Source organism: Xenopus laevis, chromosome 7L (assembly GCF_017654675.1).
Source record: "Xenopus laevis strain J_2021 chromosome 7L, Xenopus_laevis_v10.1, whole genome shotgun sequence".
NCBI lineage: Eukaryota > Metazoa > Chordata > Amphibia > Anura > Pipidae > Xenopus > Xenopus laevis.
In genome coordinates, this window is record NC_054383.1 from 97,725,943 (window position 1) to 97,749,933 (window position 23,991).

Here is a 23,991-nt window from a genome sequence, read left to right on the forward strand (position 1 = left end):
GTTTTAATAAAAAATAGAAAATGGATTGCATGTTTCATTTGAAACGGACTTTTATTATATAGCTTTTTGTGTCTGGGTGACAGGTCCACTTTAAATGATCTTGATACATGTCTATTTACAGATATTAGAAATACACTAATATGCATAACAATTCCTTAACAATTTTTTTTTAAAAAGTAGTACAGATAACAGACCACTCAAAGATAAAAAAGATAGGATAGTGTAAATAATTTGACCAGAGTGTTCCTTTCGCACTGTTTATAAATGCTAGTCGCAGACGCAACATCTTCAATTGCACTCCTGGCTCTTCTTTTTTTTTTAAAGTTTTTATTTTTTAAAATTTAGCAGAGGAAAGAAGAAAAGAAAGAAGAAGAGAGAAAAGGTCATACAAAACAGCACTGTATGCCAGTGGAGCCAAATAAAGTACATATTTTTCCCTATAATTCTGAACCATGTCTTTGTCTATTCATCAGATTATGTGCCAACTTCCATCTTACATTTAACACAGTGACCTGGAGTCGTTGGGTATATCTTCGCAAGCCTATGTGGGGTAAGATATACTCTATTAAAGAATTTTGCTTGGATGTATCTGTCCCTGATTGACATTGTGATGTCCGGAATTTGTTTAAGTGCATCCTCCCACATTTCATCCTCCAGTTCTGGAATGTCTCTAACCCATTTCGCTTTCGCCTTGGCTAGGGGGTCTGGGGAGGCTTGGCATAGTATGGTATAAAACCAAGATGTTGGTTTCACAAGGTCTTCCCTGCGCATGTATTTCTCCAGAGTGGAGTCCACCATATCAATGGGTCAAATGGGGAATTGCGTTCTAAATGCATGCCTTAATTGAAGGTATCTAAAGAACATAGAATTAGGCAAGTTATAACTCTCTTTTAGGTTTTGAAACCCCTTGATGTCCCCATTCTCCACAATATCCCCTAGAATTTTCACTCCCCTAGTGGCCCAAATGTTAATGTCAGGTAGCGCACCAAGGTGCGGGAAGGAGTCGTTACCCACAAAGGTGCACTCCTGGCTTTTTAATGTAACAAAGGAGGAGAAAGATTTGGTTTGAGTACGCTGAATTTCCATTGAAGATCAATTAAAATGTCATCATCATTTATTTATATAGCTCAAGCAAGTTATGAAAAACATTACATGAATGTTTGTGCAACCTGTAAACAACATAGGAGTGGCGAACACTTTCTAATGTATGTTACAAAGGAACATGAGAAGATACTGTATGTCCAAGCACAAAGGCCAGTACCCTTTTTTGCACAATTCATTAAAGGTATAGCAGTCCTGTGCATAATGTCAAACAGGCAAAACGAGTTTTGGATCTTATTAGTAATGAATGTCAAAATGTTTTGGCACAAAGTGCAGCATTTGGAACCACTGCACTTCAATGGTTCAGCATCTAAATCCACCAAATTTACAATGAGTGAAACAAAACCTCATAATCACTTAAATTACCCACATTTCAAAACCCTGTGCACAATTTTCCCTGTGAGAAATTGTGTTCAGGAAGAACCCCAGGAACCCCACTGAAAGCCTTGTAGCACCCCCATATGCAAGGCAGGTGATAAAGCGCTTACCCAAACAGTTTTTCTACTCATTCAGTCATAGGCTGCAGTGCATCAGTCTGTAAAACTTTAATTTCCAATGTCATTGTCAGGATTAAGAATAGATAGATATTCCAGAAGTTCTAAATATGAGTGGGATTGAGATGCTGTAGAGTCAAAACACTGACTAAATTAAACCAATCCCAATGTATGTTTAACAGAAAAAACAAATACTATATTGTTTAGTAAACAAATTATGTTTATGGGTCATAAATGTACAGTAGTTTCTACAGTATACCTTGTAGATGTATGAAATAGATTCACGATTTAAGCCTCAGATATAAAACTCACCATATTTGATGTTGGCTCTTGCTGAGTTCCTTCACAATTTGCCTGCTCACCTGAAAGAAGCAGTCAAGTCTATGTTAGAAAGAACAAATACAAGTTATAAAAACAGCTTTAACGTGGAAAGCTACTTGCTTGGATTCACTGACCAATAACTTTTCAAAGAATCATATTTTATACATCAAACAACCTTTGTTTTACTCATCATGAATTTCAAAATTCAGTGTAATGCCTCTATTAAACATCGCATGCAATTAAAAGTAATATAAAATAGGGGAAATTCTTACATAAGCTCGAATATCCAATAGGTTCTGTATCGTCAAACTTATGACTGCTGGAATCTTCATCTTCTTGCTTTACAACAACTGGAACTGTGAAAAAATAAAGCATTTTTTTTTACATAGTGCAGCATATATTTAAGAAAAATGGTATCAAAGAGCTTAATGTGCTATAAAAAGCCTACAGAGTTGTTTTATAAGCTATTAAGAACAAATATGGCCTTTTTGTGGGAAAGAGGAAAAACAGAATATGTATAACCCACATTTGAAAGAATATTGAATTGGAAATATCTAATTTGCTTTAGTTGAAAGACACAAGATCAGACTTAAGAAAAAGAACAAACACTGTGCAAAAACATCCATTCTCCTTTTTTTTATGAGACATGTCCTTGAATGGATCCTTCTATCTTCATATTGGCAAACTTCGTAAAGTATAGCAAGCTTAATTAGAAGGGGGTTTAAAATGAATAACCACATACTGAAGCTGGTCTGTTTCTTGTCACATTTTAACTACTGTAGAATGACAGCCTTGAGGATTAGCAGAGTGCTGGGGTATATAGTTTAGTAGCAGGCACACTCACAAAAAATCCTCAGTTAACTGTATGATCAGTTGATTTGCTTAGTAAAAAATGGCCTGTCTGGCTAAGGTGTGTTAATAAGTAACCTTATAATGTGGGGAACCAATAAATAACAATTAATGCCCAAATAGTAGGATATCTCTTGGGTTGACGCCATCTTATCTCTACAACTAAAAGTATGCTCACTGGTGTCTAAAAAAAAAATCTAGCTTTTATTGTTAATTGTTGAAACGGGTAAAGGAATAAAAGTAAGATTTTAACCTAGAAAGTGCCCATTCCTATAAATGTGTTTTAGCTGTTTTCGTATTATCACCCAAATGATACATTGTTCTCTATTACTGGGATGTATTCAAGTATTAGAGATTTTTTGCAAAAAAATTAATTTGAGAGTGGATAACAGAATAAAAACAGTACACTATGGTGGCAGACCCAAAGCAGTGTGTGTTTCTTATAAGTTCACACTTGGAAAGTACTGAAGATACTGACCAAAAAGAGTTAGTAAAAAGGAACTTAACACAACCAGAAAATAAAAAACAAACTGTTCTATTGCTGATTGATGTTAATAATTAACTATCATTAAAGGACACGTCAGCACAATAAAAGAAACATATAAAGCAACTTTGTAATATACATTCATTCCACATTTTCTATGGTTTGAAGTTATTTGTATATGTATTGCTATTGAAAGCAGTATCATTAGGTGTTTCTGTGTTATGTAGGCTTCTTTATCAAATTTTGGCTTGGTTAAATTTACAAACAACTTTTAAAGCACTAACAATTGTAGTAGATTCATATTGGAAAGTTGCTTATAATTTTGTTTTCTTTTATTATTCATATTGGAAAGTTGCTATTATTGACATGTCCTTTAAAGGGATTATGTCATGATTTTTATGGTGTAGTTTTTATTTCTAAACCTCACTGCTTACAGTGAGGTTTAGAAATAAAAATTCCTGAACCAATAAGTTTATTTCTTTTAGTTGTAATATTGGTGTGTAGGCAGCAATCTCAGGTCTTTGCCAGATCATGTGCTTTCAGAATGAGCCAGTGCTGCACTATAGAACTGCTTTCAGACATGCTGTTGTTTCTCCTACTCACTGTAACTGAAGGTGTCGCAGTGGGACCTGGATTTTATTTTGACTGCTGTTCTTAGATCTACCAGGCAGCTGTTTGCTTCTATTAGGGAGCTGTTATCTGGTAACCTTCCTATTGTTCTTTTATTAGACTATTGGGGGGAAAGGGAGGGGTGATATCACTTCAACTTGCAGTACAGCAGTAAAGAGTGACTGAAGTTTATCAGAGCACAAGTCACATGACTGGGGACTCCTGGGAAACTGACAAAATGTATAGCCCCATGTCAGATTTCTAAATTAATTATAAAAAAAGGTTAGTTTTGAAAAACAGATTTTAGTGCAGAGTGGATCTTTCCAGATTCCAACACCCAAATGCAATAATTAAGACCTAAGTCCTCAAGACACAGGGGGCAGAAACACTGCCCCTTGGGACCACAAAATTGAAAAAAGAATTCTGAGGTCTGACCGAACCTGTGGGTTTGGTTTGAAAGATTGTTTCCAGAGCCAAACAAAACTTCCCAGAAAAAATAAGTTACCTGGGATTTGCCTTAGCCTCCTTGGCGTTAAACAATCAAATTGTTCTAAAAACCAAACTGGCAAAACCGCTGTTATTTTCTATGAAGAATATACATAAAGGTATGGGACCTGTTATCCAGAATGCTCGGGACCTAGGGTTTTCCAGATAAGGGATCTTTCCATAATTTGCATCTCCACACCTTAAGTCTCCTAAAAATAATTTAAACATTATTTAAGAACAATACGATTGTTCTGCCTCCAGTAAGGATTCATTATATATTAGTTGGGATCAAGTACAAAGTTTTGTTTTATTATTAAAGAGAAAAAGGAAATAATTTTTGATAAATGTGAATTATTTAATATGGGAGATTACCATCCCAGAATTTGGAGCTTTCTCAATAACTGATACACTCACACACACACTTTGTATAAAAATAACATATTTTACTTTGCTGCTTGTTCTTTATTGTATCTTAATCATAACTTAGATTAGTGCAGTGGCTTCCTGTCTATTTGGTCAGGGGGCCCTTATATCTGTAGCCCTTTTATGAGCTGAGAAAACACTGTTTTAAAAATATCTTGGAAAGCAAATTAGCATTTACCCCAACAGACCGGAGTTCCTGGTGTATCTATACTGTAAGCGTCACAGGCATTGTCTTCAAATCTCAAACTAACTGCTCCCAAAAACTGCTCTGGGACCTACTGCATTAACATTAACATTAAATAGGAAAAAGAGACACTTACTTATATTGTGAAAATTGTTAGCATCATCACTTGTGGGTTCAGGCTCCTGCTTAATTTCCACTGGCCCTGTCACAAAAACAAAATAAACCATATGAATGATCTAACCCAAGGAATTACAAGAGCACAAAATTATTAAGGAAAAAAAAGTGGGCTACCAGCTGACTACATCTTCATCTATAGACAAAACCTAAAACCAACATACAGGGACCAGTTTTAAAAATAAATCACAGTGTCATTAAGTCTTGATAAACATCACTAGTAAAGTCAACCAATATTGTGGATGTTAGAAATAGTAACAGCTTAATTAAATATATTAAATACACTGCTAAGCAATGTAAAAAACTATATTATATATCTATTGGCCACCATCAGATGGAGGTTTATTTTACTTAATGAACTCTGCTTTATCTAGCTAATTTACATCTATCAATAGAAATATATATATATATTTTTTTTTTAAAAAACAGCCTAAATGCAACCATTGTTTAGTGTCTGAAGGCTTTACATTTGTGTTGTGTTTATTATATCTTACCAGCTGTGGCGCTATCAGTTTTAACAAATTCAGAATTATAATTTTCTATTAAATAACTTTCTTCTTCAGTTTTAACGACAATTGGAGTTTGGCCATCAATGTTGTCTTGAGAAGCTGCAATAAAAAATATATATTCTCTTTACTTAAGGACCATTTCTCCCCTTAAAGCAAGGCTTTTAATTTTAGGTACCCATTCATAATTTTTAACCTTCTTTATGGATGCTAAATAAAGTCCACTGAGGAAGGACAACGGGAAAATAATACATTCTCCAGGAAACACAGGTTTATTAATCTAAAACAGCTCAGCAAGGATGGGCACCAGGAATATGAGTGTGTATATTACAGCTCCTCTATTAGAAAAATAGTGAATCCAAATTAATTCCCTCAAAATTATTCTGAATCAATGTAGTTTTTTCATACTAGAAAATGCAAAAATACATGAAGAGAAAAATCCCCTTATGTGACTCTTTAAAACAACCCACTGTTTATATCTCCATTCTTTTGTCTTGAATCAACAGCTTTCTTATGACATTCCCTACCAACTACCTACTGCTTCTTATTCATTCACTTTTACTGCATTGCTTCATTATGATTTTCTCCCAAGGGCCTTGCACAAGTTTTATGATAATACAGATTATCACGAACAATAACACTTTAAAATGTCCAGAACCGCTCAATTCTGTATAAAACGGGGGAATCAAATTAGAGCAATCACAATCTAGAAAAAACAATACAGTCCTCCACCTACACTATATACCTCTGTACTGGTTTACTGACTTTAAAAAATATCAAAAGGACTTTTGCATTCCCTTCACACCTACTAAAATAAGCAAGAACAAATACCAGCCATCGCAGCATTCTGCTTGACCCCCATCACCCAACAATATTCTTAATAAATTCTACTTCCAGACCAACATCTCAAACTTATTTTATCTTGATTAAAATTAAAAAATAAAACTTTTTATAAATTCACTTTCTAATGTGACCGCCACAACAGGCGCAGAATATAATCATATCTTTAATCAAGCAAAGAGACAGTTCTGCACGCCTCATATAAACACAAAAGAAAAACTGCTACAAATGTGATTGGATAAAATAAAAAATTAAGAAGAAAACAACTTTATTGGTATATACCTGTCAGACTTTTACAAGCTGGACCTTCAGTTTGAGGCTGCTCCTCCTTGATGTCCAATGAAGTAGCTGATGTGATGACAGAAAAAGCTGTATTACAGAAAAGCTGAATCCGAAACGGAGACAATTGGTTTTGGCTCCACAAAGAGACCCTTAATTAAACACTTCTGTAGGGGAGCTATGCAAAGGTGCCAACTATATTTGCCTACTGAAACAATTCAGAGTCACACAATTTGGGTAAGGAAGCTGAGCCAGCCAGTTCTTTTGATCAGTTGATCAAAACAAAGAAGCTGTGAGCTGCAGCGGGGGGAAGTTATTGGAAAATATATGGATATCAGGGAAGGATCCATATCTCATCTGTCATAGAATTCACATCCTCATAACTTACATATTGGTTATGAGGAGACCACATGCTTCCTAATGATACCAAACAGGGCCAAGCTATACCCACCAGTTAGGAGGGATGGTTCCTGTGGGACTGGAACATGAGGCACCCCTCGTGTTTGGTATAATTTTGATCGCCCACTTATGGATCAACCCATGCCCCTATTTTCATTCTACTATTGGGTACTGGCAAGTCCCAACATTATGTTGCAGAAAACTGGCCTAACACCCACAACCACCAACAGGGGCTCATTAATCCTGGGCACTCCTACCTCGTATAAGATAATGAGGGTGATGGAGGGTGTCCCAGCAGGCCATATAAAGGTGGGGATATGTAACCATGGCAACTCATACTTCGGGGACTCACCTTTGTGGGAGTATGTGCATGGGTTTCCAACTCTTCCCTCAGAAGGGCACAAATAAATTTGAACTTGGTATGTATAGGGTTTCTCAGTGTTTTATTCCCTTTTATTTTAACTACTGTTTGTATTTCTGCATAGTATGCATGTCTTTTTAGTAACAACTTTTTTTTTATAAATAAATGCATGGTTTACTTCTATAATATTAAATATACATTTGTGCTCTGAAGAACTCATCATCAATTTGAAAGCTTGTGCCTAAGTGTATAAACTCTTTGTATGTGAGAAAGTTACCTATTTATATGCTAAAGAACTAGTGTGGCTAGCAGGAGAGTGTGTTTGAATGCAGTGGCGTAACTACCCTGGGAGCAGGGCGGGTGACTGGGCCAGGGCCCGCACCCCCTCAGGGCCCCCCGGCAGCTTGCGCGCCCAATGACTTCTTCAGTAATTCCAGGCGTACGGAGGGGGGCCTGGCTGCACGTCCCGCACCAGTTCCTGCCCCCCTCTAGTTAGGTTTCTGTTTGAATGTAAATTAACCTTTTGGGTGCTGGAGTGCTTGTTAAACTTGTAGAAGCTAACCTGGACTATCTACCATAGGAGAGAGTGTTTGATGCATAAGTGTATTGTGAGTTATTACTTGCTAGAGAGAGCAGGGGAATAGTCACATTAGGTTTCTATCACCTGTTAATGATAGATGGTGGCAGCGAATTCATTTTCTGGGTGTTGGTATGTTTTGGGGTGTCTGATGTTAGTCTAACCTGCGTGTAAGTTGACTGAGTGTAAACCCTTGTAGACAAACCCAAGAGTCACTTGTGCTGAGAGTGTCATTTTGTGACATAAAAATTTCAACTTAGTAAGAGGCCTCCATAATAAATCTATGATTGCTTGTGTGAAACTGGATTTTGTGTTTGCCATAATGTGCTTTGTATTTGAAGACTATGAAGATTTTCATTCATCCAGGTCATGGTATATCTAGTATAGGTCAATCTAAAAACAACTGGATTTCATTGATTACTCAGCAAGTCCAGTTGTTTTTAGATTGACCTATACTAGATATTTGTATTTGAAGCTTTTGTATTTGATAGGTTTGAAATTTTGACATTAACATTTTTTTTTAACATTATTAATTAAAAAATAATTCTCACATTGGGCTGATGAATCTGCATTCTGGTTCTCTATGAAACTTTGTTTCTCTTCGGTGCAGGGAAGCGAAGTTTCATCTTTTATTCTTACTACTATATCAGGAAGGTCTGCAAAGAATACAAACATATTTTACTTACCAAATTAATGACTATTAATGAGTATCAAGAGCACAGACACTAAAAACAACTGGGTCAGCAATAAGACCATTATAAACATACCTAGTTCACTAGACCCGCTTTTAAAGAGCATGTCAACAATCATTACTAGAAGTATCACCCTTTCAAATCTAACAAAATGCTTTCTTGTGTGTTCACTTGTTGTTTTTTCTTTAGAGGAAATACTAAAGCGGGACTGGATATTTCTTGCACTAGGATGGCCATTTCAGCTTCACTTGAGAGCCCAGCTTGTTAGTATGAGATTTGGGGAGTTACTGGACTGTACAGATTAAAGACTTTCTTGAAACTACAAGTAAATGACTAACCAATATTTTCCTGAAAATACATTTCTTGACTAGAAGAATGCAACTAAACACTGTGAGCCAAATGAAATAATGTTTATTGAATTGGTTCTCTCCCAAAAAAATTATTGTTTTGTATAGTTAAAGAAAATGTCATTCGAAGCTATGCTATGCTATGTACACATTTTCAATGGTTTTAATTATTTGTAAATTAAATTGCTCGTAAAACCCAATATATTTATGGTTGCTTTCTTACTGGCTCTGAGAGAATGTTGCTAGCCAGCTAATTAAAGAAGAAAAGAGAAGAACTGACTTCTCAAAGTCTTTTAAGAGTCAGACTCGGATAACATAAAGGAATAGACAAACACTGATTGCAACTACAAGTACATTTACAATTAACTTTAAAAAAAAAAAACATTGATACTTTTTAATCACTGTCTACTGGAAAGTTAAAGTTACATTTTCTTTCATTGAAAACTTTTTTATAGAGGACCCTTTTAAACAACATTTCAAACATTTATCAACATTATGACTGAATACAAATTAGGGAGCACAAACCATCAATTAAGGGAAACAGTGGATGGTGTGCAGGGTTAGAGATATAAATAATAAATAGAGAAAAAGAAAGAACTAACCCTTAAGATTGCACCTCCCCCGGCAACTCGACCCAATTAACCACATAGGTGGTCAACTTCAGATGCCACCCAACTTACTTATCTCGGGAGGGTTTGACTGAGGGTGAAGGGGTGGTTCAACAACTGTGGTTGGAAAATATACCTACGGTGTGCTGGTTAGGCGGGTCTGAGACCCCTTTTTTCAGTTTGTGGTTAACCGTTTGAGTAATTGCCACGTAACCTAAACGTCTCTCGCCGTGAAACTGGGAGGGTTAAACCGAGGGTGAAGGGGTGGCTGATTAATTGTGGTTTGGAATTGTACTAGCCTGAAGTAGTGCAGGAGGGTCTGGGACCCATCTTTCCAGATTTTGGAAAATTGTCGACTCCGTGATTACGTCAGTGTTTAATGCAGACTTAATAGACTGGTCTAAGACTTACTCTGCAGCCTGCATATATCGCTTAACCCATTTTCAGTCTACTTATCTCCTAACTTTATTTTAATAATTTCCTGGAGTCATGGTTTTTATATAATCTATTAGTAAAAGTTAAGTTTTAATTGTTCCTTGAGTTCGGATCCCATGATGGGGAGGTACAATCTTAAGGGTTAGTTCTTTCTTTTTCTCTATTCTGATTTTAGAAACCACAGAAAAACTAATTTAACCTAAAACCACAAATGCCAAGTAATTTATTAACACAGCCTAATATGAAAGGAACGAATGAATAAAACTGTGTAAGTAATTTGAATAGTAATACAAAAACCTTAAAATCCTCAAAAAAAAAAAACAAGAAACCTCTAAAGAAATATTTTACAACTAGAAAAGGACCACTCCTGTTGACTTCTACCTCAACAGTTTTTAGATGACGTTTTGTATTAGTGTTTAATGAATTACACATTTTTTGAAGTTTAGAGTAATTAGTATAATCCCAGATTCTTAGCGCTAAAAAAATAAAATGTGAAAAAACCCGAAATCCGAATGTTAATAAATTGGCCTCTTATACCTTATTCTCAACATTTAGACATACAGCTGCTGCACCACCACCATAACACAACCTTATAGTGAGGACTGCTGCCTGTGTAGTTGGCATTCTTAAATCTCTTAGGGTGTTATTTATTTAAATGCAAAAAACTCAAAAAAAAAAAAAAATTAGGATTTATTATATCCCGAGGATGAAAAATGTCCGAATCCAAAAATCCGGTATTTCAGACCTGCTGAGGTTGTATATAAGTCAATGGGAGAAGTCCTGATATCCTGATCTGCACTAGGTTTCATGCAATAATCCAAAGATTTTGTGGTTTTCGGGCAAAAATCTGAGTTTTCGTATGGAGAATCTAAAAAAGTCGAATTTTTCACGATTTTTTCCTGCACAGTAAATTTTCAGGAAAATTTATTGGTAAATAAGAGGAAATAACCCGTGCAGATTTGGTCGGAGTATATTTCAGAAAATAACCCCCTTAATGTCTTCGGACTGGTTATTGGGACAGAATTAGTTCTTATTGATCATGACCAAGGGTTGATTGTCCACATGTTCAATGACACGATCAGATGTTTAAGGGAGTGTAATAAAAAAGCAAAAGACTCACAGAGTTCACATTTACACGTGGTTAGGGCTTTTTTCTCGTTAATTTTTGTCTATTCTTATGGAATTAATATATTTTGAAATATTTTGCATAAAATACTTTGCAGTCTACAGTACTTTGTAATGTACAGATGGTTAATTTAATCAACTGCATAAAGCACATTGTTTTAAAACAGAATTCTTACCTTTACTATCAATATTTTCTCTTTCTTTGGAATTAAAATCAATGCACACACAAGTCTCATCTGAGTATTTGATTTTGAACAAAATTTCTGGATTTTCAATTTTGTGACCTGATAAAAAAAAACAAAAAAAACTATTATTCGCACTGAAACAAAATTAAAATTTTAAACCCCACCCATTTGCATCAAGGTTACTTTTTTTGTGAGAGATGCTTTAGTAATGGTACAGGTATGTGACCGGTTATCCAGAATGCTTGGGACCTGGGATTTTCCAGATAATGGATCTTTCTGTAATTTGGATCTTCATACATGTAGGGGCAGATTAACATCGGGTTGAATATCGAGGGTTAATTAACCCTCGATATTCGACTGCCGAATGTAAATCCTTCGACTTCGAATATCGAAGTCGAAGGATTTACCGCATTTCCTACGATCAAACGATGGAAGGAATAATCGTTTGATCGAACGATTAAATCTTTCAAATCGAATGCCTATGGGGGCTAACATTGACCTCGGTAGGTTTTAGGTGGCGAAGTAGGGGGTTTTCTTGAAACAAATACCATTGTTTCTCCCCACTGGAGTGTGGACATGATTAGCCACACCTCCACTGGGGTGCCCTTCAGCATAGATAAATCTATATCTGCTTGTATAATCTTATTTGTGCCTATTTATAAATGTGCATATGACTGAAATACAGAGGAATTTATCACACGTGTTTATTAGGAAATTTTCCTAACTATGCCAGTTTTTACATGTCCCTACCCCATTGATGCACAGCTTTACAACTTCATAAAAAACCGCTGTTAGAGATAGTAAAGTACAAATAGCAACAGTAATAATATGCTGCTTTTTCAACTGCTGTGTAACCATGCCCCTAGAAGCTGCTGATAACTTATACGGTACAGCCTCAAGCACAGAGGACACATAAAACTGTCCAACTCATAAAGCGATTACTTGTACCCGCTGATCAGCACTGGTCAATGTGAGCGCTAACCATAAGATTCATATCTGAACTGAAGTTGCAGAACAATATAATGCAGTGTTGCCCTGCACTGGTAAAACTGCTGTGCTTGCCTCTGAAACACTACTATTGTTTATATAAATGAGCTGTTGTGTAGCAATGGGGGAAGCCAATCGAAGGAGAAAAGGCTCAGGTTACACAGCAGACAGCAGATAAGCTCTGTAGAACATAATGGTGTTCTCTGTTATCCACTATTTAACCTGTGCCATTTAGCATTTTTTCAATTTCTGCCATTGCTACACAGCAGCTTGTTTATATGAACTATAGTAGTGTTTCTGAAGCAAACACATCCTTTTTACCAGCGCAGGGCAACAGTATATGATATTTTCATTACTTTCATTTTTTGGTGTTACTGTTCCTTTAAGTAATCCGGAGCAGGTGAATTTTGTATGAAAGACACACATCAGCCTGGGCCAGGAGCTTAGAGATTCACTTCACTGGTTGTCCACAGCAGATTGGCTTCCCTGCATTTTAACCTTTCCTTATGTAATGCAATATAACACCATGCAAGAACATTCATTTAAAGGCTTTACCTAGTGTGGTTATAGCTCCATGAAGTTCTTTCATCACATTCTGATAAAGCTCTTTTTGCCAAGTCGCCAAACGGGACCACTGCTCCTCTGTAAACGAGGCAGCAACGTCGAAAAATGTTACAGGCATCTGAAGAAAAATTACAATCAGTATTATTTAGAATATTTTACATAAAAATCAAAAAAATTGTCAACACTTAATTATTCTGCAAGAACCATCACTCCTAAAAAAGCTCTGCCTTATGAGGAAACTAAAGACCATGTAGTGCCAATTCCTCCTAAAATAATTGAACAGGTTCTACAACAGGGATGCCCAAAATATTATTAGATCATCTTTCTGTGTACTACCCATTATTCTGTTTTTATCTACTTCAGAGTAATGCGGTGAAGAAAAATTTTTAGCTCAACCCAGCACGTGAGGCGGTAGACCCAGATAACAGATAACACAATGGCAAGATCTGGGTAGCCCTGCTCCAAAAAGTATAACTGTAATGCCCGAAATTTTAGCTTACCTGATAAAACATTTCTCAGACTTAGAAGTTGATTTTAGCAGAGCTCATTTATGTGAAACAAAAGAGCCGATAAATATCCGGAGCGCCGAATAAATAATCCAGGTTCAGTTCATGCTAAAAATAACAAAAACAAAGAGTTCAATAATTCATCTGTAACAAGTGTTTTCCCTTTGGGTCAGGGCACACAGGCAGGTTCGAGGCGAACTGCTTCCCCGCCGGCTAGAATGTAAATCAACGGTGGGATGGCACACGGAGCGATTCGTTTTCTGAAGTCGCTCGAAATTGCCTCACGAGGAAACTTCGGGCGACTTCAGAAAATGAATCTCGCCGACTGTCATCCAGCCAGTGATTTACATTTTAGCCGACGGGAAGGCAGTTTGTGGAGATTGGTCGTCCCAAATAGGAGGAAATTAGTCGCCGGGCGACTAATCTCCCCAAATCTGCTTGTGTGCCGACTCTTAGAGATGTGTGCAGAATTAAGAGAGAAGGCACACATCCTCAGAATCAAAGTGCGGGTGCTAATCCATAGTAGGCTCCCCATCAGGGTCTCCAGTGAAACTGCTAAAAAAGTAACGGTAAGCACACCCAGTTGAAAAAAATTAATTTATTACAAAAAAGGAAAAAAAAAAAAAATACTTAAAAATATTTGGTGAGCCCAACGCGCTTTAACCTTAAGGGTCTTCCTCAGGGGCACAAATAATCAAAAAAAAGGCCTTTTTGAATTTTTTGATTATTTGTGCCCCTTAGAGATGTGTGGGCCAGCCTGATGCACACGGTATTCGCAGGTCGGTGGGTTCAGGCCGACCTCAGCACTCAATTTGCGACCTTACACTGCTGGTTTCCTGCATCTGTTTTTATAGACGAGTGCTCGCTCCGCCCCTTTTGTGACAGCATGGCAGGGCGGGCCTATAAATAGTGGGGTGCAGGCAGGCGTGGGCTGGGTGCAGGTCAAAAAAACCAACCTGCACATCACTATTTTCCCTCTAAAGTAGCAATATACATCCAAAATTAAACCATGTTGTAATATGTACATGTTTCGCATTTTTTATAAAAATTAAAAATACATGCAGTCCTTCCAGTGTTCTCCTCAGAAAAAAAAATTGCTCCAGGCAGGGAAAAAGTAGAGCTAGTTGAGGAAAAAAACAAATACTCATGTGCCTTGCCCTAATAGAACAGTTTTTACAGAAGCTGATAGGTCTGTGTGGTACAGCTAATACAGCACGTAGTCCTAACAAGTACAGGTATGGGATCCGTTATCCGGAAACCCGTTATCCAGAAAGTTCTGAATTAAAGAAAGGCTGTCTTCCATAGACTTCATTATAATCTTTAAGAATTCCTTTTTTTCCACTCTGTAATAATAAAACATTGGCTTCTACCTGATTCCAACTGCGATATAATTAATCCTTATTGGAAGCAAAAATCAGCCTATTGGGTTTATTTAATGTTTACATGATTTTTTAGTAGACTTAACCATAGATGCAAAGATCCGATCGTACGAATCCTCGATTTGTATGATTTTCGAACGTGTGTGGAGAGTCCCGATATTTTTTAGTGCCATGGCGATTGGTCGTACAGTTGATCAGACAGGTTAGAATATTTGTGTCGGCTGCCTAAACTTTTTCTACATGTATTGCCGATCTGACGATTTTCAGTGGGAGACTGTCACTAGCTTTGTCGGACATTAACTTTTGTACGAATGCTGTCAGGGCAGAACATCGGCTAGTGGCAGGTCGGGAGTTGGGGAAGTCCGATTGTTCGAGGATTTGAACGATGGGATCTTTGCGTCTATGGCCAGCTTAATTCACAAACCACTATGAGCGTGCTTTATTACCGATGAGATTAGTAAAACTATTATAACAAGACAAAACAATCAGGAGTGCATCAATCGGCAATCTAACAGCGATTGCCTCAATCAGCAATTAATCAGGGAACGATCAACAATATAACAGCGATTGTATGAATCAGCATCTAATCCAGTATGCATCAATCAGCAATGTAACAGCAAATGCATCAATCAGCAATACATCACCGTTTGAATCGGCATTGACATCTGCACCAAGCAACTGGGAGATCCTGGATAAGTCAGCAGAGAGGTCTCAAGTGGGAATCAAGGGCCCTGGGTAGCATGCGAACTACTCCACACGAGAGATCTCAACAAACAAAATGGAGACCCCCAGTTTTATATGCTGAAAAACAATGAGCTCATACATTAAACTACTTGGTTAATAACAGATCTCGCTTCCGATGCGCTCATCGGGATCTGGCCAGGCTCCCAACAAGCACATGCAAAGCAGAGATCTTATCTAGTTAGCCCCTGGCTATAACAAAGGAGGGCCCATGAGAACTTCCAACCACAAACATATTAGGTCATCAACTAATTGTGTTCAATGGTTTCTCTCATACAAAGCTTCATTATTCAGGATTATAGGTTATAAAGCTGTCTTGTATACCATATTGGGTTCAGCAGTTGAACAGTTATTGGTCTTATATTTCTATCAAAGTAGTAGTGTTCTGACTATTATGTTAGACATCCAGTCACTTCAGCCTTTATAAATTACATTTTTGCCTAACTATATTAGAAACATTTTTTATTTTGAACAGCCTATCTATTTACACAGTTTTTATTTTCACTCTGAACTGTTCCTTTAAGAACAGTAACAAACTTTGCACCTTATATCGCATAATGACAGAAAGATCCCTTATCCAGAAAACCTCAGGACAGGGGTAAGGGTTGGCTGCTGGTCTTACAAAGGCAACATTTTGTGGGTTAGGCTTGGATGAGGGTTAAGGTTTTGCAGGGTTAGGGTTGGGTGAAGTCTGAGCTTTTCCTGATCCATGTATCACCAATGAGATCCCTCTTTTTATCCACTTTATTTTGTATTTTCTAATTTAGTTGTAGCAGTGTTTTTCTGTTTGATTCTAAGTTTTCAGCACTAGCCTGAGCCAAGATTTAATTCTACAACATAGCAATTTGCAAGTACTTTGTCTATTTTACATCACTAACAAGAACACTGTACCGGTATAGTGATAATAAATAATAATAATAATAATAATGGTTCTGCAGCAGTCAAAATACTGTAAGAGGTTCCAGGACTCTTTTATCATCCAAAGCCCAGTACAGTAAACTAACAGAGGCAGAAGAGAGGTCTGCTTTTGTAAAGCATAATAACCCCTGGATCATCAATACTGCAGTGACAAACCCAAGCTGGAGCCATTAAAGGGATGGGTCACATTAAAGTTAAATTTTAGTAGTTATAGAATGGCTAATTCTACGCAAATTTTCAATTCTTCTACTGTTTCTTTTTGTATAGTTTTCTTAATTATTTGCCTTCTTCTCACTTTCCAGCCGTCAAATAGGGGTCAGTGACCCCCATCTAAAAAACAAATGATCTGCAAAGCTGCAAATTTATTGTTACGGATACTTTTTATTACTCATGTTTCTTTTCAGGTCCTCTCCCATTCATATTCCTATCTCTTATCCAAATCAATGCATGGTTGCTAGGGTAATTTGGACCCTAGCAACCGGCTTGCTGACATTGCACACTGAAGAGCTGCTGAATAAAAAATTAAAAAACTCAAAAGCACATTTAATAAAAAGTGAAAACAACCTCAAATTGTCGCAGAATATCACTCTACATCAGTGATCCCCAACCAGTAGCTTGTGAGCAACATGTTTCTCTCCAACCCCTTGAATGTTGAATGTTGCTCTCAGTGTCTTCAAAGCAGGTTCTTATTTTTGAATACCGGGCCAAGTATAGTGCCAAGTAGAGCCTCCTGTAGGCTGCCAGTCCACACAGGAGCTACAAAATAAATTAAAGCCCTTATTTGGCACCAAGGGATTTTTCATGCTTGTGTTGCTCCCAATTCTTTTTACATTTGAATGTGGCTCACGGGCAAAAAAGGTGGGGGACCCCTGCTCTACATCATAATAAAAGTTAACGTAAAGGTTACTACGCCCTCACAAAACGTTTTTTTCCTCAGCAAATGACAATCATAAGGATTTCAAAATTTCTCAAAGCAGCACTCCTACATATTTATTTTTTGATGAAAGTGCTGCAAATATGCTGGCGCTATATAAATAAACGTTAATAATAATTAATGAATGCAGATGCCACTATACCAATTCAAGCCCTCCAATTTTGTCCAGTAAATTTCTTCCTAACACTCCCATCCTTTATATACAGGTATGGCATCTGTTATCCGGAAACCCATTATACAGAAAGTTCCCCAATTACGGAAAGGCTGTTTACCATAGACTCCATTATAATAATTTTTAAAAATGATTCCTTTTTCTCTGTAATAATAAAACAGGAACTTGTACTTGATCCCAACTAAGATATAATTAATCCTTATTGGAAGCAAAATCAGCTTATTGGGTTTACCTAATGTTTACATGATTTTCTAGTACATTTAAGATCCGTTATTCGGGAAATCCCAGGTAGCGAACATCCTGGATAACTGGTCCTATACCTGTTCATAATCCTTTACACTCAATATTTCTGTACACCGATCAGTTATGTTCATTTCCAATATTTTATTCCAATAACCGACTTTAAAGCCTATGCCTGTTATTACTTTATACACTATTTGAAACATGATACAGGAAATAACATTTATTAAAATGAAAATCCTTAATCACCATCATGTATCCATTTAGACTACTTTTAATGGTTTAGCTGCAAAAGAAAGCCTTATTATGCTCTAACAGGAGCTAATTGCAAAAATATTCCAGCAATCCATGGCAATTTTAGGATTTCTGTAGGCACAACACAATGAACATGTGTGTATTTAGGCTGAGAAAGACAGGAAGTGCACAGCTGACAGCACAGGCTTTATTTTTGCCCCAGAATTATGGAGCTGTTTTCAGCTGACTCCATATATGGAGCTATGCAGCGTGATGAATGGGCCCACACACATGCCCCAGACAAACAGACACAGCTTTGCAGGAACATGAAGGGCTACAGAGCTCTATTTTATTAATGTTATCCCATATATATATATATATATGTATATACTAAGTCAAAGTCATCCCATATCTGGCCAGTCCTATACTCAATTTTCATCTATATATATATATATATATATATATATATATATATATATATATATATATATATATATATATATATATATATATATATATATATATATATATATATATAGATGAAAATTGAGTATAGGACTGGCCAGATATGGGATGACTTTGACGTAGTGTATATATATATATATATATATATATATATATATACTCATCTTTCTACTCAAGCCCTCGCCTATTCATATTCCAGCCTCTTATGCATATCAATACATGGTTGCTAAGGTAATTTCAACCCTAACAACCAGACTGTTGAAATTGCAAACCGGAGAGCTGCGGAATAAAAAGCTAAATAAATGAAAAACTACAATTATTAAAAAATGAAAACAAATTGAAAATTGTCTCAGAATATCACTCTATGTTAGTGCAGTACAATATGTTGGCACTCTAAAAACACGTTAGTAATAAATAAAAATACATCATCATAAAAGTTAACTCAAAGAACAACCCCTTTAAACAAATACTTTGCATTTATTTCTCATAAGAATATCTAGCAACTTCTCTGCAGCAGTTTACCATGAAAACTTTATAGTGCTGTGGAATATGCGGAATAACAAGAATAATACCGGTAACCGTATTTCATAAACCAATTTAGGGGCATATTTATAAAGGTGTGTAAAAAGTGTCACTCGCTATGTGTCATTTAAAAACATGCATTGTGATTGTGCAAAAAAATAAATAAATGATAAATTACAAAAATACGACAGTATTTATGAACGCAATTCATTTTACATCAAGCCAACGCTATAGACTATGATTTGAGACTGATTTAACTCATTCAAATCAATGGGAGAAATTCAGAAGGCAAAAATAATTCTTTCTTAAAAGGTGGTACAGGTATGGGACCTGTTATCCAGAATGCTCGGTCTGTCTTAAATATATTGATAATGGTTTGAGTGCAGATGACTCTTGTATTTGTTTATATGTATTTTGTGGTCACAGCCTCATTGCACCCCCGCCTAATGTTAGTAAAAATTAGTGGTGAGCACAACTTTCCCTTGTTTGTTATAGTTATACAGGAGCAGTGACCAGCTCCATGTTGTAGCTCCCACCCTTCCCAGCTATAGTCAGGTGATCCCACTGGTGTCTAATAAAAGGGCAGCCAAATTTGGGAGTTTTACTTGAAAAGCAGCTAGTAAGATGCAGGTAAAACTTAGTCCCTTTGTAAAATGTATAATGAAGCAATAGAATTCTTAATGAATCAGATGAAAATTGAGCATAGGACTGGCCAGATATGGGATGACTTTGACGTAGTTGGCCAGCTTAAATATATTGCAATATATGGACAAACAATCCCTGTTTTTTTTTTAAAGGGTAAGGCATTTTTCAGTAGCAGTATGCACAAAATGTCTCTGTCTTAAATATATTGATAATGGGTTGACTGCAGAGGACCTCTTGTATTTATCCAGAATATTTATCCAGAATGCTCGGGACCTGGTGCTTTACGGATAATGGATCCTTCAGTAATTTGGATCTTCATACATTCAGTCTACTAGAAAATCACGTAAACTTTAAATAAACCCACTAAGATGGCTCTACTTCCAATAAGGATTAATTATCTCTTAGTTGGGATCAAGTAATAAGGTACTGTTTTATTATTACCGTTAAATGGAAATCATTTTTAAAAATGTGGATTATTTGATTATAATGGAGATTTTCCGTCATCTGGAAAACCCCAGGGCCTGAGCATTCTGTATAACAGGTCCCATACTTGTAGTACAGGTATGGGATCCATTATTCGGAAACCCGTTATCCAGAAAGTTGCGAATTACGGAAAGCCTATCTCCCATAGACTCCATTATAATCAAATAATCCAAATTTTTAAAAATGATTTCCTTTTTGTTTGTAATATTAAAACAGTAGCTTGTACTTGATCCCAGCTAAGATATAATTAATTCTAATTGGAAGCAAAACCAGCCTATTGTGTTTATTTAATGTTTACATGATTTCTAGTAGTTTTAAGGTATGAAGATCCAAATTACGGAAAGATCCATTATTATAGCCCCAGGTCCCAAGCAATTCTGGGTAATAGGTCCCATAGCTGTACAATAGAAATATCCATCAATACAAAAAAATAAAATAAAACATAAACGTATATATAACTAATAAACTATAAAGCAATTGAATAAACAAAAACAAATAAAAAATAAGACAGTTGGTCTGCATTTAGGGTTGCCACCTTTTCTGGGAAAAATATACCGGCATTCCTATATATTTATCTTTTTTCCCTATTAATAACATTGGGATCAACCATCATTTTTACCGGCCAGGCCGGTCCCTAGTTACAATGCACATTGGAGAGTGAAAAAAAACCACATGTCCCAGTTCCTTTATGGCTTCACTGTACCAATCAAAGAAAGTTGTTGTTTATTGGTTGCTCTACATTACTGCACTTCTGTTAAGAACTGGATCCAGAAGGTGTTTAAACAGTAGGAATCCAACCACCACCAATATCTGCATTTCATCATCGTCATCATTATATTATATAATGTCAGCAAGTTACACAGTGTTGCACAATAACTGCCAACCAACAGGGGTCTTACAATAATTGAGAAAAAACAAAATTCAACAGTTACAGAATAAAAATAGAATATAGGCTTTGCGCCTTTCTGTTGTTATACTTTTATAACTTTTATATTGGCTTTTCAAGGGGCTATAGAGACTAAAGGTCCCCATAGACGTAAAGATTTCTCTTGCCGAACGACCGATTTTAAGGAAGCCCGACCAATCCTTCGAAATTATCGTGTGGTTAGTGGGACGTGAACGATCGAACATCTTACGATTTTTCGGCCGACATCTGTCAGGAAATTGATCGGCCAGGTTAAAAAATCTTTGTCGGCACCAGTGCAATCTATCTAAGTTTGCAGGGCCAAGCAGGCAGCTCCCCTTTGTTTTCCTGGCAAATTGGTCTTTTTAGTTGATGGACACTTCGTACGATCGTTCAGAGATAATCGTGGTCTCACGATGATGATCAGATCTTTTAAAAATCTCAACATCTATGGCCAGCTTTAGGGGGTTATTTACTAAACTTCGAATTTCTCTCATTTTATTTTTAAAAAAAAACACAAATAAACGACCATGCCTGATTGGACCTTATTTATTAATTTAAAAAGCTTCAATTAATCGGATCGATAAAATAAAGCAAAAATCCCTCCAAATCTCTCAATTTTTTTTTCAGGGGTTTTATCGGAAAACACCAAATCTTTCGCATGATCGGGCTAAACCCAGCACAAACCACAATATCTTCAAATTGGGATAGGTGCTTCTCCCACTGGCTTATACAGGACCTCAACAGGTCTGAGACGGAGGATTTTCAGATTCGGGGTTTTTGCAGCATCGGGGTATAACAAATCACGAAAAATGTGGAGGGTTTTTTTGCCCCAAAAATTTGAGGTTTAGTAAATGACCCCAAGGTGTTTTTTAAGGGACATATGTTACAATACTATATCTACACATAACAATAGGAGTAAATGTCAGTAATAATACAAAATACACTGCACTCATTGAGACACATTCTAGACACCCTGTGATGGACCAAAAACACAGAACACCTACAGTCACACAAGCAAGTTGCAATTGGTACAAGTCTTTAGATTTGGCCATTCCTCATCCTCAGTACAGGCTAAACTTGTCAGCCCTCCAGCTGTTGCTGAATTGCATCTCTCACCTGCTCTACAGTAGTTGCAGTTTGACAATCGCGGGAGAAGAATAAAATGGTCACAGACAGCAAGTACACAAAGTCAGACCCTGATCAGTAGGATTGTGGATCTCCTGAAGTCATCGCAGTGTCATACGCATATATGTAAATACAGGCAGGACAAGTGACGTTATTGATTTAGGCAGTGCACTGATATTCCAGAAGGTGACAGGAAATATACATTGGAAATGCTCGTTAGGACACATTTTTTCTTTGTCCCACCACAGATGTATAATTGAAGGTTAGTCCTACCTCACAGACATACAAGGAGCTGCTGCTGACTCGCGGTATCGTGTCTAGTTTGCTGCTAGCCGCTTCTCTCCAACTGAGCCCCAAGTTCACGGGCTCCCATTCTAAACCAGTCCCCCCCCGACACACCTACTTGGATTATTTACGTTACCTACCGGACGGTGTCTCCTCATCAATAAGGCCTACAACGCATGCGCATTAGCGCAACAAACAATCGCAGCGATATGCGCCTGCGCACTATGAGGCACGGTCATATAGTTGAGTTCAAGTCTTACGGCATGGCCGAATATAGCTGTTCGTCCTTTAGATAACAAACAAGCGAACACTGCCGTACGTCCCAACTCCGCTTTTCATACTGCATTCCGCTGTTCTAGATACTTCTGTCAATGTCAGCGTTTCGTCTCTTCCCGGCGACGCTCTTCGGCTATTCTCGGCTTTCTCCTGCAGCCTTTCGAAACGTTTCGCCACAGTCTCACGAGATGAGGCTGGCGTCATGACGAAAAAGTACTGTATCTGTTAGCCAAGTGGAAACCATTTCGCAGATACAGGATTGTAAATAGATAAAAAAGGGAATCGGCTTTATTGCTTGTATAGAGATCTGGATTGAGAATCCAAATAGTCCTTTGTAGTTCAGGTGTACCCAGTGGCCTCAACAGGCCACACAGAGGCCCAAACAGCCCCCCTAAATAGTGATTGTCTATGGCAATTTAAAGCAACCCCTCTGCTATTTGCCAGAACCCACAGATTGTCAGTGTGGGCCTGCTTGTTTATAATGGTGGTAAAGGGCAAGTTTGTCTAACACTGAAATACAATACTATATTCACACTATATATATATATATATATATATATATATACAGTATATTATACTTATATAATTCCCCACGCTACGGTTGCCACCTTTTCTGGAAAGAAAGGTGGCAAATAACATTGGGCTGAAGTATCATTTTTACTGGTCAGGCTGGTAAAATACAGGCCAGATGGCAACTCTTATTACCCAGAGTCCAGTGTTATATTTACCGCACCCTCACCTTGTCCACTTTCCTGCACTGGTGGTGCTGGTTCACCGCAGGCCCGGCAAGGCCCCTCAACAAATTGCAGTATAATCACGGCTCCGCACACACTTCATAATCAGCAGGTTATTTATTGTTATTTTCACCACACATCAACGTTTCGGGGGGTTTTCACCACCCTTCATCAGGACACTTCATAATCAGCAGGTTATTTATTGTTATTTTCACCACACATCAACGTTTCGGGGGGTTTTCACCACCCTTCATCAGGATCCTGATGAAGGGTGGTGAAAACCCCCCGAAACGTTGATGTGTGGTGAAAATAACAATAAATAACCTGCTGACTATGAAGTGTGTGCGGAGCCGTGATTATACTGCAACTCTTATTACCCACCAAGCTTACAAGTA

General features: G+C 37.1%; 1 protein-coding gene across 5 annotated transcripts in view; it reads right to left on the reverse strand.

Moving 5' to 3' along the window:
• The window catches only part of kiaa1958l.L (kiaa1958 like L homeolog), a 39,982-nt gene extending 16,974 nt beyond the window's left edge, over positions 1–23,008 (reverse strand). For 3 of the 5 annotated variants that reach the window (XM_018226050.2, XM_041569370.1, XM_018226053.2), the window contains exons 1-10: positions 22,575–22,720; positions 13,531–13,644; positions 13,022–13,148; positions 11,471–11,578; positions 8,639–8,743; positions 6,754–6,819; positions 5,620–5,733; positions 5,088–5,153; positions 2,189–2,272; positions 1,908–1,957 (exon numbers count right to left, since the gene is read on the reverse strand). In XM_018226050.2, the coding sequence (XP_018081539.1) occupies positions 1,908–1,957; positions 2,189–2,272; positions 5,088–5,153; positions 5,620–5,733; positions 6,754–6,819; positions 8,639–8,743; positions 11,471–11,578; positions 13,022–13,148; positions 13,531–13,542 (732 nt within the window). In that variant the 5' untranslated portion in view covers positions 13,543–13,644; positions 22,575–22,720. The other 2 variants (XM_018226052.2, XM_018226051.2) reach the window with 2 other exon arrangements.
• Between the last annotated feature and the right edge of the window lie 983 nt (positions 23,009–23,991).